The sequence below is a fragment of the Anopheles merus genome, chromosome 2R (genome assembly GCF_017562075.2).
Source record: "Anopheles merus strain MAF chromosome 2R, AmerM5.1, whole genome shotgun sequence".
Lineage (NCBI taxonomy): Eukaryota > Metazoa > Arthropoda > Insecta > Diptera > Culicidae > Anopheles > Anopheles merus.
Window position 1 is genome coordinate 24436143 of NC_054082.1, and position 15937 is coordinate 24452079.

Below are 15937 nucleotides of genomic sequence, written 5' to 3' on the forward strand. Positions count from 1 at the left end.
ATGATTGAAACGCTCGGCTCTCCGAAAGCCGAGAAACTATTCTTAGCAAACGGAAATCTCGGGTCGAACCGTGCCAAAGGAAAGGGGAGAGTGCACAGTTTCCGTCTTTCATCTCATTAGTCATTGGATTTTCCGATTTTGGCCGACCCAGCCATGGAGCGAGAATGAGGGGTTTAATGAGCGGATGGAAAGCGATGGCGCTCATTTCCCCAAGCATGACCAGGCTTGACAGCTGTGTGTGATGTACGAACATTCGCACAATGAAAGTAACCGACAAACGGGGGTCAGTTTGGGTTCAAACCTTTTGTTTATTTTGACAAACGTTTGGAAGGTCCATTCGGCCTGTTTTACTTTTGGTTTGGGTCTAATGCGTCTTCAAGGGCCCGATGATCTGTATGACGTGCGTTGCTTGATGCTGCGTTTTGTGAGTTCTTGCAATTTCATAAGATTGTTCGAGACACAAACAAAAAACCGCACACCAATACACCGAAACACAATTACGCTTACCTTGCGCTGCAAGCGTGAACCGGCGTTTAACATCAATTGTCAAGTATGCTCTCCGCCATTGTCCCACCGAGCAAACCAACAGCGAATGCTAAGGAGGGGGAGCTCTATTGATCGCTTGCTTTGCGAGGCTGTTTATTTGCACAAACCCCTCCGCCCCTGCCACAGCCCCTGCCAAACCGAAGCGACGGAGTGTACATTTCCGGAAACATCGGAAGCTACCGAGCCGGGTGGGCAAAAGTTTATCGTTGCCTCCGCGTTCACCGAGTTTGTCGCTGCTGGCGTTGCCAAAATTCGGCATACTACCACCACTACTACTACTACTAGCGCGATAGAGAGATAGAGAGATGTCACAGGCAAGACAAACTTGCCGCACCCTCACCACAAAGCACAATCGCAACAATGCGCGGCGTTTAATGTAATCGACACAATCGACTTCCAAAGCACGTTTGATAACGTTCACCATCTGGTCGGCCTGCCGCTTTTTCGACCCGTTTTCCCTCGGCTTCCATCGTCCCCATCAGCCGTACGGCACAACGGTGACGCATTCAAGCCATCAGATCCATTGCGATGGGATTGACGTTTGCGAGCGTGACCACCGCCGGTCCGGGTAGACATGGTGGTTGGTTCGCAAAAGCAAACTTACCCCCATCGGATGGTGGGGTCGATGCTTCCGAATGCCACTAACACGCAGGTGTTACTATGAATCGCAAACAGGCGGGACAATCTTCGAAGGTCAGGCGAAACTAGGGGCCTCTCGTTCTGTGAAACCAAAGCGTGTGTGTGTGCGTCTGCGAAGCAAACGACCAACTTCTAAGACCGCAATGGTGGTTTGCTCGAGCGAACTTTCGACGCTGTGGGTCAATTAAAACTTTCGCGACACGTACTGGGCTGATGGGCTAAAGAGGATTGCGATGAGCGATGGTAAACTTTGGCCCACGTTTACGGCAAAGCTGTCATCGGTTAGCAGATGTTTCTTTTTATTGTGATTCAATCGATCGGCTTCCACGGTGCTGGAACATATTGGTCGATGTTTTTATGATAGAGTAAGTTAATTTTCGTCATCGTGTGTCGTGTGTGAGTCTATCATGCATGGATCATTTAACGTATAATTTATGTGAGAAAATAATCCCATCATTAGTTGTAGTTTTTTTGCAGAGGTTGCACTCTTGCAGCTTTGAGACAGTAATTAGAGATGAAAATGAACCAAAAGAAAATATAGGTATTTTTTGGTTCCATTTATTAACACATCAGGCAATAAGTAATTAACTTAAACCAGGCTATGGATATACATGGTGCCCCGTCATACTGTTAAACATATTAAGAATCATTATCATAAAACCCACATTTCACTTTAACATTCAAGCTATCTTCAAGCACTCCAGTATACCGACTATTTTTTTAACCACTTAAACAGAATAAGATTATACTGCTTATGTCGGAAAACATTCCAGATAAGATGAAAACCCTCAACCCCCAATTGGACCGTAATGAGGCAAGTACCATGGACATCTGGTGCAAAACTGCTCTTTTCTAGTAACGCTGTCAAAATGTAATAACAACGTACATACATCAAATAGACGTGTTGAACTGTGTTTCAACAGAACTCCCAAGCGTCTGGATTCCTGTACCGAATGAGTGTACCTTTGTGCTAAACCACATGCTAAGCCTTCTCCTTTCACCCTACGTTGCTATGATTTTTTTTGGAGAATATTTCACTCCTAATAAGCAACCCACTTTGCGGCGCAAATTAAACAACACCGATGAACGTACCATAGCATAGATCCCGAGACCGAGCGGTTGCCGTATGACTGTTGATGTAAGTTTGAGCTAAAACCGATACCCAGAAAAGGCTCGTGTGCACAGCAGGTTTACAATGCAACCTGCCTTGTCCAACATTTCCTCGAAATTTCACCGCACACAGCACAGGATTTAAGCTACTGCTGGGAGTTTTTTTTGTGTCGAGTACGCATCCCAACCACGGTCCCGCTAGTACCTCCCATCTGGCCCAGTAACTCACGGGTGCTCTGGTTTGGACTGGTTTGGTAAAATATTACTTCCAGCTGAAGGGAAAAATAGCCGTGCAGGCTCGTTGAACGATGCTATGCATTTTTATGTTCTGCCCCTTCGGAAACGCTTCTGGCAGCCATCAGCACCACTCAGCCCAGAAATTAGGCAGATAAATTTAATTTCAACCAACCGTTTGGCTCGAATGGCTAATAAATTAGTCAGCTCCCAGAGGCCTGGCCATGCTACACACCGTGCCCACCATGCCCACTTTCAATTAGAACAAATGGCAACGGGAGCCTCGCGTTAATTGTGTTACGCCGGACGCATCGATCATACGAGCCGAACGGAAAGGCGCAGACGAGTGCCAGACGACCATTCTCCAACAGCCGAAAGTGTGCGGGGGGGGGGGGGGGGGTGGGGGGAGTGTCATCTTTCATCCATTCTTACACACTGTCACACTCTTCTCTTCCATTATCTTTACAGCTTCATCGATCGTCCCAGTCCATCTGCCGGGGTGAGCAAAATCGATACTGCTGCGATATCATCCTACACGTTTCCTGGGCTGCTCCGGCAGCGACTTCCTTCCTTCACGGTACCTTTGTACCATGAAATGCTGACTTCTTTTATTGCCGGCAACTCCTGCCGCCTTTGCCGCTGCTACAATGGAAGCCGAGTTGTCCAACCATCGCTAGGCGGAAGAGCAACATAGTGCACCATACACACACACCGCTATCCCAAAGGACGGCGCAATGCTGCAACCTGTACCGTCGCCGTGCACCACCTACCGACGCCTGCCAATGTCTGTCAGCATTTTATCGCGCCGGCATCAGCACCTGAAGCAACAGCACCGGCACGACGGTGCACGCCTCAGTTAATACCGTCTCCAGCGACGTCAAGCGCGTGAAGGACACCAGGCCGGACCCGGCGGTAAGGCTGCGAAGCACGAGACGCTCTGTGCACCCTTGCGCCATCTACGGGAGAGGCCGGCACGCTTTAAAAGGCTATCCATCCAAAGCAAAGCAGAGCACGGCGTGCACGGCGCAACGATGTTGAAGGAACGGGACGACCAAGATCAGGAGATATGCAAAGCACCGTCACCATCGTCGACGGAGGACAGGTAAGGACCGCGTGAGATATAGGTGCATCGTTAGCGTCTAACGTGCTGCACCTTTGGGTGGGCCCAAGCGGGACGGTGCTCAAATTATGCTTAACCGTGCTCGCCGACGCTTGATGCGTGTTTGGAGAGGGCGTGTGTGTGTGTGTGAACGAAATGCTTGGTTGCAGTAAAAAAATGTGACCCACATTATCACACGCGTCGCAGTGTCGGTGTGCCGCTGCGGCAAAAAGTGTAAATTCCCCATGCTGTACCTGATTCCGCAACCCGGTTGAAGCGGTTCTGCAAATTTGCTTTAATTAGCGTGGAGTGTTTCCAGTGCAACGGGCATTATTTCTTGGGTACTAGTTTATCGCAGCATTTCCAGTGCAGTTTCTTACGGGATTAGTTGAAAAACACGCAGACATAGATGGCACGGAGACGATGCACCGACGATTCTATTTCATTATTTCTTCCAAGAGCGCCATTCCGTAATCTCGCACAGCCTCCGGCAAACAGTTTCTTACCATAAGTGTGCTGCTGCTCAGTGGAGCAGCCCCAAAGCAGCATTTATCTTCATTGCCGCCAACTCCAGCCAGCTCGTTAGCCGTTAGCAAAACAATCAATAATGTATCCGTCGCCCCCTTGAAAGCTTATCGCCGTCCGTACGCTCCGTAACACGCGCCCTGGGAGCCCCGGGAACGGAATCGAGGGCGCAACACATTCTCTGATTTAGACCAGGGCCACTTCGCAGCGGGCATACCGGTGCCATAAATTGCACCCGGTCGCTGTATGTGCCTGGGTGTGCCTGTGTGTCGAAGGACAGCTTCGATGCAATAAAAGCAGACAGTAATATTTGTTTCCCAGTCCCCTGTGCTGAACGATTCGCACGTCCTTTCCCCTCAATAGATGATCATTCATTCTTGGGGTCCCCTTGGGATGGGGGGCGGGGGTTGCCTCCACACTCCACAGCCGGCAACAAACGGTGCATGTAAATTTAATTCCACAACACCGGCAAAGAAGACTATCTAAGGAGACAGACCTAGAGACAGGCCCTCCATATCGGATCGGAAGCAAAGCGCCACGTTTCAGCGTTGAACATAATTCTTACGAGTGCCACCTTTTTGCCATTCCATTCGTTCGCATCCGCCAAGCCTCCTGTGTATTGTACTGTGTGTGTGTCTGTGTGCGACTCTACCTGTCCCTTCATCTCGTTCGGCCTGTTTTTGGGGCCCATTTCGGGATTCACATCCGGCAAACTGGATATATAAGACACATATCGGGCTGTCTTGGCTGCCAGCGAAAACTTAGCGTCGTTTCGCAGACGTTCGACAGCAGAATACAATGAACAAAACACACACACACACACACGCACACAAAACCGATGACAGCACAGGTGGGTGGTGTGAAGGGCAGCAAAGGTTATGAGTAAATCTTCAAAAGGGCTTCGGTTCGGGGCAATATTTTTGGAAGCCCAAACCACTCCGAGCACCGCCGAACGCCGTGCTGCTCGTTTTACGAAGAAAGCAGCTGGGCAGAGTTTATAGGCTGCTCCCTGGCGACGTCTTCTTCTTCTTCTCGATCTCGACCCATCTCAATCGCCAAGGGAAAGTGGCTGCTTCCGGTGGCCGACTTCCCTAATATCCTTCGTCAGCGAAAGCGGTGCGTATGCCTGTTCCATCGTCTTGAGAGTTTAACCTAATTCTTGCCATTGGTGGTGGGATGGGTTCGGTTTTTACCAAGCAGCCCGTTTGCCGTGATGAATTAGATTACGAAACGGTTTCGTTTTGCACACAGCCTTTGCACGGAACGCTCCGGGGGTTGGTTTGATTTGTGTGCGGTGATAGCAATGACTATCAAATATCAAACACCGCACAGAGCCGAGACGTGAAAGCATTCGTTCGGCGCTGTGGATTACCGGTTGTACCACTAACGAGCAAATGGTTGGGCAAAACTTTCCCAAGGCTGGCTTGTTAATTACACTAGAAGCGTATTATTTATCCTTCTCGGTACAAAGTGGCTCACGTTGAGCTGTCTGGCTTCATTTCGACTAAGGAGGAAAAAGAAAACCCCCTCCTGTACCTGAACCGAAATTGAATCGGAAACTGTTTGACATTCTTTTGTCTTTTTCTTTCGACTTCTTTTTTTATCCCACAGAAAGCTACACGATGCGTCCGATGCGGATCCGGTTGGCTCCCAACGGTAAGTAAATGGAAGCATCTGCGCCTTACCATCACCTTCTAGCCGGACGCCTCCTGTGCAAACCCAATGCCGGTTTGATTAAGCTCAAATAAAACAAACATACAAAGGAGGGAACAGTTTCCCTTCGGGGCAAACCAATCTGACAGTAAATAAATTGTAATCCAGCTTAAATTCCTGATGCCACCTTTGCGGTAGCTGGCGGGCCAAATGTGAGTCGGGACAAAACGTCTGCATAAATGCACCAGAAACGCCACAAATAATGGAGAACCGACCACTACTGTGTTGAGCGTAGTGAACCGACCACTACTGTGTGTGTGTGTGTGTGTGTGTGTGTGTGTTTGTGTGTGTGTGTGTGTGTGTGTGTGTGTGTGTGTGTGTGTGTGTGTGTGTGGTGTGTGTGTGTGTGTGTGTGTGTGTGTGTGTGTGTGTGTGTGTGTGGTGTGTGTGTGTGTGTGTGGTGTGTGTGTGTGTGTGTGTGTGTGTGTGTGTGTGGTGTGTGTGTGTGTGTGTGTGTGTGTGTGTGTGTGTGTGTGTGTGGCAAATCTTTCGCATACTGCAACAATGGGCAAACATGAAAAAACACTACATACCACTGCACTGCACACCAGCAAGGGCTGATATCCGGGCCAGCCACATTTGCCACCACTCGGCGTCGCCCTAAAAAAACACCCACTGCCCTCCTGCCTTCCGGGCGTAAAACCAAAGGAATGCAACCGGAGTCGGTGTTGATGTGTGTATGTGTGTGTGTATATACCTGTGGTTTTGGGTATCCCGGGGAAAATGGTTTACTATTCCCCACGAGCAGTAGCAGCGCGCGGTAGTCGTCGGCTCCCCATTTTGCAGTATCGGATAGGATTGGACACAATCTGTACCAGCCACGAGAGGGTTGAGGGTTTGGCTGGATTACATGCTTACACCACCCGATCGGAGTGCACGCTTCGATGCTTGGCTTAAGCTTTCTCTCCATGCCATGCTCATTCGGATAAGTGGCGTGTAATGCGGTAGTTTTGATAGCACACGCTGCACACTGGCGCTTTGTGCCATTTTTCTTCCTCAACGCTAGAAGTCACACGCGGCGTTACCGCTCGCTGTTTCAGTGCTTCTTGTTGTGTTGGGTTACGTTTTTCATTTTGTTGTTTTTTTTTTACTCATCTCCTTTTTCTGCTCTATTTTACCATGGTGAACTTACCTTCCACTTCTACTGCAATTTACTGCTGGAATGGCTAGCGAAGGTTGTGTTTTCTTTTTTTCTACTGAACTCCCAACCAGGTACAAAGCACCGTAGATGGTGTGAGCTCTCGCGGGGGCTCTTAAGGCATGGTTTTTTTTTCAAACACGATCGAAATGAATGGAACGAACGGATGGGGGGAACGAAATCTTTGAGGCTTCCCTTTGCGATTGCAGGATTTAGATTGGTTGGGCTTCGAAACCGGATTATTCCGTACCGAGCGGGAGTATCGGCGAGCGAGCTAACATATTCCGTGCATTAGATAAATTGAACTGTGCGCGCGATCGAAAGCAGCATTTCGATTACTTTCCCACACGTTTCATTTTAATTTTTTGTAAATCCCATTTGAAACATTTGATGCTTTTTACAACGGCGAAACAATACGGCAGAAGCCCAACAACCTTTGAAGCATTAAAAAAAAAAACTAATTACATTGCCAGGCACGGTTCGGTTCCAAAAATAAACTCCCACCGAGTGCCTTAAGCGGCAGCTTCCGGATTAGCATAAAATATCACTCCCCCCCGATAAGCCAACCAGTTTTGCAAACACACGCACAGTAGCATAATAAGCTAATGCTGATTTATGCGGGCGTTCGGCGTTAATTCGTTTCCCACACGCAACAAAGTCCCCAAACGGTATAGAAAAGTGTGTAGTATGTGCGGAAAGAGCGTTTTGGTTTATGGGACGGTTTTTATCGCCAACTTATTCCACAAGAGTGTTTTGTCCGCTTGGGAAAATGAACAGGTGCAACGTGTCTCCGTGTCGCGGCTTAAAGCTGCTAAAGAGATTGGGCTTTAAAACAATTGCTTTGTACAATCAATGCAGAAGATTTGTGGTGCCGTGACCAGGATACACCTATCAAAAAGGCTCTCCCGTAGAGGTTCTATCGACTTTTTTTTCACAATTTAAGTCTACCCACACAAAAATCCCTTCCCATTTCGTGCTTTCAATGCAATCAGGCTTATTGTGGACGCTTGACTGTTGCGGCTCGCATCAAAAAGGAAGTAAAAACAACACCACTTTCCTCCGATTTGCTTCCAACAACGCTTTACACACCCGAACGATCGATTTCTTCGTTCGAAATTGATTCCAAACCGATAGTACAACACACCACCGTTTTCCGTTTCCCTTTCAGGGTGTACAAGAAAACCTCCTCCAATCAACTGCTGACGCTGTACCTGGGCAGCCGGGAGCTGGTGGCGCGCAAGGGCGTCATCGAGCCGCTCAAGGGCGTGCTCTACATCGATTCGAAAATCATCAACGAGGCTAAAATTTACGGCCAGCTAACGCTAACGTTCCGGTAAGTTGCTCGTAAGCGGGACCAACGGTGTTTTAATCGCTCGTCAAACCGACCGGCTTGTCCGGTTTCTACCGGCACCAACCAGGAAAGATTTCATCACCCTAAAAGGGATAGAACTGAGGGGAGAGGGGATGAACAAAACTTCCGCCATGCTGCAGTGTCCCGCACTTTCTTTCACTAGATAAAAAACTTGCCCCGGAACGACCACTTCCGAGCAAGTTTGCCCTGTCCCATCACTTCACCCGGACCACTCCGGGTGACGCTTTCGAGCCGGGGGGAGATAAGAACAAAAAGAAGATCTTACATCCTGAACAGCAACAGCAGCAAAAAAAGTCACAAGAAGAAAGCAAAAAAAGCGCACAGTAATTAATTTTCCCTCCAATACCGTGCTTTATTAAGTTTGTGTCTGCAATTTTTCTTCCCCGCTCTTTCTCTAACATGCCCCTGTGCCACCCGATGGATCCGTGCAATTGTACGCGCCCGTGTATCCTGCTTCTTCGGTAACGATAATCGCTCCGGAAACACAACCACCCCTCCCCCACCCAGGTACGGACGGGAGGATGAGGAAGTAATGGGACTAAAGTTCTGCAATGAAGCCGTTATTGCCCTGCAGCAGTTTTGGCCACGACCGGTAACCGCCGAAACGGATTCGTTAACACCCCTGCAGGTATATGAGTTAAAGGGAAAAGTTATGCTATAATTAAGCGACCACCCACCACCAGAGGGATGTAAGCAAGGGAAGGCATGATAAAACACCGCTTCCAGAAGGATTATAAGAGGCATTTCTTTGCCATGTTCTAATTTTGTGTACGGGAAAATCCGTACAAATGGTTACATCCGTTCCACTGCGCTACAAGGAAATGCTCTTCAAACACACACACACACACCCTTATCGAATGTCTGACTTTTTTTTTCTTTTTACCTAAAGATGCACCGAGCATCCTTTCTACGAGATCTGGAGCAGTTTTTTTTTTTCCAAACATTTTCAGTTAACTCTGGGGGGGCCAAAAGAATGTTCCCGCCCTTCGGTTTAGTGTATTCATACGTTTTTCGGTGCAAAAAAAAGCCATTGCTTAAGGCGGTTCACAAATATGTTTTCCCATGTGAGGCGAGCAAAATAGATACGTTGTTTACCGTGCGCAGAGAGCGCAAACACAAACAGGGACCATTTCACGAAATTAATATTTTTTCTCCCCGCCTTGGCAAGTCTTGGCAAGCCTTGGCAGGGTTTCTCAATATTGCCACCGCTGTGGCGCTTGGTGGAGCTCGTGCGGTGGTGGTGGTAGCCGGCGCTACGTCAGAAAGTCAGCTAATGGGAAGTTCTATGAAATCGAGCCGAGAGAGCGTAATGTTGGTTCGTTTTGTTTTGTTTCCTTCGAACGAAAGTTTGGAGGGTTAGATGAACCAAAAAGAAAAAAAAATCCATACCACAACAATAGCATCAAGAGGTACCGAGAATGCGCCATCACGTTAAATAGCTTCCTTTTTTGACTTTAAGAGAGTTGAGAACGAGAAACAATTTTGTTTTGTTTTCGATTTTTTTTTTTTTTGTTTTACTGTAATTGAACACTGGCTATGTAGTGTCCCATGTGAAGCTATGTATTTTTTTACATTGAAATTTGATCAGTCTCGGCAATCATCCCAAACCCCGATAAGCGCAACAAGCGCACAAGGGTACTACCACTAAAAATAGCCATTCCGCACACATACTGTTGTGCTTTTATCACTCACCGATAACCGAACTAACCTAACCCCTGTTTTGTCTGTGTCCTGTGCTTTTAACCTGTGCCGCCGGAATATCCGCCGGGCTGCAACAAACGCCACCACTGCTGCAACGAAAAAAAAAAAACGCCACAGGAAGCACTGCTCGAGCGGCTGGGGAAGAATGCGATTCCCTTCGCGCTGGAAATTGGCACGCTGGCCCCACCGAGCGTGCAGCTTTTACCGGCCAAGCGGTACACCGGCGCACCGATCGGGACCAGCTACGACGTTCGCGTCTACACAGGTAAGTGCTCCCAATTTCCGCCTCTGTGCAATATTGCGCGAAATGTGGCAAAAAACGAGCCATCGCGCTGTAAATATGACGTTCCTAGCAGCCAGCGTCGAAGGGCGACCAAAGCCATCGTGTCGGCCGTCGGTCGAATGTGACACCTTGTGTCTTGTTTTTTTTTTTTTTTTTCCTACCCAAGGACTAATTGATTTACGATGTCCCTTCCGGTGAGGTTGATTGTGTTTCGTTTTTTTTCTCTTTGTTGCAAACAATTTTCCAAACATGCGACCGGGAACCGTGGACGCGCCCGTACGCCATTGCAAAAACGCTCATCCCCCACCCGAAGCAGCCGAAGCATCCGGTGACGAACGTGTCCAGCGGAGATCAACTGTGAGATTAGGTATAAGATTAATCCATAAGATCTGCCTTGATAGTACCAAAGCGCCGGCCGCACTCGAGACGGCCACCGTCAACAACTCGTACGGCGGCGATGCGTCCGGCGGGTCGGCCGGCCCGAAAAGCCCGCCGGCGCTCATCCCCCAGGCCTCGATCGGGACGGACACGGGCGCGCAAAGTGCGACCACCATCCCCCGGGCGCTCCGGTTGCGCCTGTCGCCGAAATCGCTCAAGCTGTCCTCGCTCCACCGGCACAGCAGCAGCGTGGACAGCACGAACGGCGGCATCAAGTCGTACGGCGATCATGCCATCATCGAGCTGACCGAGACGAACAAGGTGAGTGTGTGTACGTTTATTTACGTGTATGTGTGTGTGTGTGGTTGTACGTGTGTGGCTATGTAATTTATTGCGAAAGCCTACGAGGAAAGCCTTAACGGATGGCTAAGCTCTACTCTTTGGGGTGTGCAGGATGCGGGAAATGAAATGAAGGATAAAATGAATCCAATACAAACTGCAATCAATTCTCGGCAAAAAACAATAAAGAATGCGGGAGGGGAAAGGGGGGAAAGAGACGTTGTCAAACCGTTGTCTCGGGATTGGATTGGAAGGTGTGTGCGTGAGTCGGTGTGAGAAGGTTTAACTTATCAAAAAAAAAAACCGGCTACCGAAGGAAGAAGTTGCTACTTCTGCGAATTGTTCGGTTTCGAAGTGAGCCCAAATTTAGGAATTTTGTTTTTTTTTCTTCGTGGCTATATCCCATCTATGTTTTATTAACGAGAAATGTTTTCGTACACAGTTTAGCAAGAAAAACACATAACGGTTTGGTGAGAAGATGGATGTTTTATTTTTTATTCCCTTGCCTTGCACTTTACGTCATATTGCAGAGCTTTCTGAGGATTTTTGACACTTTTTCATGATTTCCAAGTATTGTTGAAGTAATATTGTGGAGTTTTTTGCTTGAAAACTGGTCGGTTGAGACGAATTCAAAGACATGCAACAGCAAACGATCAGAAATGATTGGCGTCGCTTTTTTGTTTAATTTTATGTTTCGCACACATACCCTCCTTATAATCTTTAACATATTTGAGTCTGTGTGTATTTAAATACCGAACCGAAATAAAACGCTCACACAAACATTGGGGCTGTGCAGGTAAAATGAACCCACACACGCGAACAACCCTCGAAAAGGTCGTTGTCTAACAACACGTTGCTGTGTATGTTCTATGGCCGCCAAGTAAATCATTACTAGCTGTCAAAATTTAACCACACACTACCGCGAGCACACCCAACAACAATCACACACAGGGCCAGTGACGCAAGCGTAACGTCTAAAATTAAGGTGATTTTCGTAAACTACCATGCGCCTCCATGAAAAATGGCAACCATAGTGCTGGTACCGGAAAACCATACATTCCGCTACTTTATTGCCAAACCGATGGAATTGTGACGCAGGCAGGAGACTTCCCCGGTTGGGCAGCAGGCCAACAATGCACAGACATAAGCACGCAGATAGTTATCATACATCGGCCCAAATGAGATGCGACAGGAGATCTGACTGGAACGGCAGGTCAAAAATACCCGCTGCCCTCGCTAAAGAGGATAAATTGATGACAAGCACTTTGGCCGACAGTTGCGTCAGTTTCGGGGAAATAGTAACTAACGTACGGGAGGTAGTGCTTGCGAGTAGTAGCAGCAGCAGCAGCATCATCATCATCATCGCCGTCGGTACGTACTTGGCCCATCGCGCACAACGTTGCGTATCATTTATTCATGTCCAGTGGGACCAAATTTAGCGCACAAATGCTACACACGCTCGATAATGACAGTCGTATAAGGGACAGAGGGAAGAACATTGCGTGCACACACACTGTCACTTTTAGCGGTAAATGGTTGTAGTTTGTTAAGGGTGGAGCTATTTTTAGGTCGCCCGAATAGCACAAAAGATCGGCACAAACTTGCAATGCGAACAATAGTACACCGGTACCGGTTGAGGGTGACAGCAAACGAAGCCAGCCAGTCGTTTTTATCTTTTCACTTTTGCTTTCGACCACATGCGAGATCCTGTGCGGCTTGTTTCCCAAAATCTGCGGCGCTATCCAATTATGAAGGTCATTATTTGCCTTTATGATGAGGGATGATTCCGGATGCGTCCTCTGCTGGACATCCTTCCAGCCGGGGTCGGGGCATCTCGGGCAAAAATGGAGGAGCAGAAGCGTATACCATGAATAAACAAAAAAACAAACACTCAAATAAAAACTGACCGCATCTCGAGAGGGATAACATTCCGGGGCACACTACAAGGGCTCGGTCAGCCACTCGGAACGTTGGCACAAGATCAGAACATTGTCCCCTCTGTCCTGGGCGAGATCTACCTCTAAGAAACACTAAGCCATCAGTGTAACCATGAGTACGGTACGTTCGAGACGTAAATAATTGATACCGAACAGATGCTGCTTCTTGGGTGGTAAACCAAGTAAACCAGGGTCACAATCGACGCAGAACGGGTTGTGTTTGTAATGCTGTAGAGAATTGCTTTTTTAATTTACACACAATCTAGCATCTTTTGTACTTTCCTTTCCCAGAAGAAGAGCCTGCAATACTTCAAACAGATGAACGTGGGAGAAGGTTGTTCTAAAGAAGAGATATGTTGATGCGAGAGGGTGTGAAATTGAAGAGTAAAAATCAAGAGCTATTCGAACGATCTTCAATTAATTCTTACGAGGAATTTGGTGGAGACTTAACACACACACACACTCACACACACACACACACACACACACACACACACACACACACACACACAATTGGTAACGTATTCTTGGTAGAGAATCCATTTTAATCCTCACAAGATCCTACCCATCCTTTTCATTATTCCATTCCAGTCACTAAGCCTATTACGAGTATTGTTTCCTGAATTGCATACTTGTAGGCGCCTTTTTTGTGAATGAATGCTTGCAGTTTAGTAGAGCCGCGCCACATCAATCGGTGCAATTTTAACAATGGGATTATCTTTTACGTTTTGAGCGGTATTTCTTGAGCGGTAACCAATGCATTTGATGCCATTGATTCTATGCACTCAATGTAATTCAATGCATTTGATGCCGTTAATAGCGTTCTTTGGACTTTTTTTAATACAAGAGTGCTATTTTACATATTAATCGCCGATGAAAGTAACTTTTATTAAGGGACAATTATCCATCCAACATGTCGAATATTCACCATTAACTATTTTAACATTTAATAGGATTTTTTACTTATGTGCTAGCTTTAAAAAAAAACGTCCATTTTTATCGAAAACCTCACTTTACTTACATGCATATTTTCTCCTGTATTTATTTTTTTATTTTTTGTTGGATTGCTGCCATAAATTTTCCTACAGGGTCCGCAAGTGTCCGTCGATAAGCCGTTCCTGTGGGCGGACGGACGCGTTAACCTGAAAGCATCACTCAACAAGGCTGCCTACGTGCACGGTGAAAACGTTACCGTCACGCTCGACATCAAGAACGACAGCAGGAAAATTGTGCGGAAAATTCGGGTAAGCAAAACCTCTAGGTACACACACATACAGAGAGAAACGCAAAAAACGCAGAAAAACAGAGCGCAACCTGTTCTGCAAAACCCACATCGTGTATCTTTGGCCGTTTTTTTAGTCATTTTTTTAAATGGATTTTTAACGATTTTTGTACGAGGGCTTTACATATTCTACGCCTCTCTAGCTGCATATGATACAGCTAGAGGGATAAACTCATACATATGAGCAGGATGGAGGGGTGTGGGACCATAGTTTAGTTGAGCTAGTTTTGAAACCGTCCTCAAAAAAAAGGTTATCATGAATCGTTTTCTATCCCTCAAGCGAGCGTTACTGTGGGACATGACGGTACATCGGTTCCATAAATTCAACACGCGCACAGAGAAGCTCTACAGATTGTTCCCGCCGAGTGACAGAACAGTGACATATTTCTGTCCCAACGAACTCACAGTACAATGATAAAGGCTAGTTTCTGCTAAATCACTCGTTCACAATTTATCGCAGAAGGAAAATCCTTCTACGAATAAAAACTACACAGTTTTTCTGGTGCGCAAGCGGTAAGGCCACAATTTAATGGCTAATTTGTAACAGATTTTCGAAATTCTCATGACTTTTTTCCGGCAGACACGACAACGCTGTGTTCGTTTTAACTATCCGCACATTGTCACAATACGCTTTGTTCAGCATCTCGGCATTGCACGTGCTCGTGGAACATTTATATGATTTAATTTACTCCAACAATGGTCAAGCTGAGGTCAAGCGGCCACCCTTTTGTCCTTTTTGCTGCTCAGCAAACAATGCATGATTGTTAAAATTTAATTATGCTGCAAAAATCCATGATACCACACTGTTACTGATACATTTTCGACATTTCTGGTCTGCCCAATCCCATTGTTCTTTGCAGTTTTGTTCCCGCACACAATCAGTATCGGTATCAGTGTACATGCGGGCGCCGTTTTTTTTTTTTTTTAAATCGAAATGCAATTGAATAGTTGAACATAAATGTAACGTGAATTCAATTGAAGAGTATTAAATTAAATTCATTACACGCATTTAACGTGTACATATGCGTGTGAGTGGCTCATGGCTCGAATCGGGCCCGGAAGGGATTTCCCAACAGGCTATCGGATTTAATTTCACGTAATGATAAGATTAATGCGCTACGTACGAACAAAACCCGAGACGCTATTTTATGCCATCTGCGCCAGCTGCCCATCCCTCGAGGGAGGTCAGGAGTGAGGGGCCAGTGGACACGTCCCAAGCATCGCAGCCTGCACGCAGAACGTGTCCTGAAAGAATCGCTAATGATAAACCAACAACGTCTCGAATTAATTAACTACGAGCACAGGCGAACGACGAAACCCAACGACGGGGTCGGTCCGGCGAAACCGTCCTTAATGCATACTTAACAACATTTAAAATTCCGTGCTCCGTGTTCGTAACGCTGATCCGTTAATGTGCTTTATTAGCTTTTTCTGCAGCCTTCCTACTTTCCGCTTCTTCTTCTTCTCTCTCTCTCTAGCTCTTTCTTTCCTTTCGAACAACCAAGTTGACCCTTTGAATTGACGGCAATTGAGCCCATCGCAAAAGCCACACTTATGGAACAGATTTTTCACTTGCTGCGCCTAACTCCCGGGCGTGTCTGTTTCCATTAACCGGAGCGGCAACTATGTCATAATGTTGCC

General features: G+C 47.0%; 1 protein-coding gene across 4 annotated transcripts in view; it reads left to right on the top strand.

Moving 5' to 3' along the window:
* Window positions 1–15937, top strand: part of LOC121587999 (arrestin homolog) — a 39626-nt gene that overhangs the window by 18933 nt on the left and 4756 nt on the right. For 2 of the 4 annotated variants that reach the window (XM_041905446.1, XM_041905445.1), the window contains exons 2-8: window positions 2998–3631; window positions 5765–5809; window positions 8173–8337; window positions 8884–9004; window positions 10195–10342; window positions 10674–11059; window positions 14103–14258. In XM_041905446.1, the coding sequence (XP_041761380.1) occupies window positions 3561–3631; window positions 5765–5809; window positions 8173–8337; window positions 8884–9004; window positions 10195–10342; window positions 10674–11059; window positions 14103–14258 (1092 nt within the window). In that variant the 5' untranslated portion in view covers window positions 2998–3560. The remainder of the gene's footprint in view (window positions 1–2997; window positions 3632–5764; window positions 5810–8172; window positions 8338–8883; window positions 9005–10194; window positions 10343–10673; window positions 11060–14102; window positions 14259–15937) is intronic. The other 2 variants (XM_041905447.1, XM_041905448.1) reach the window with 2 other exon arrangements.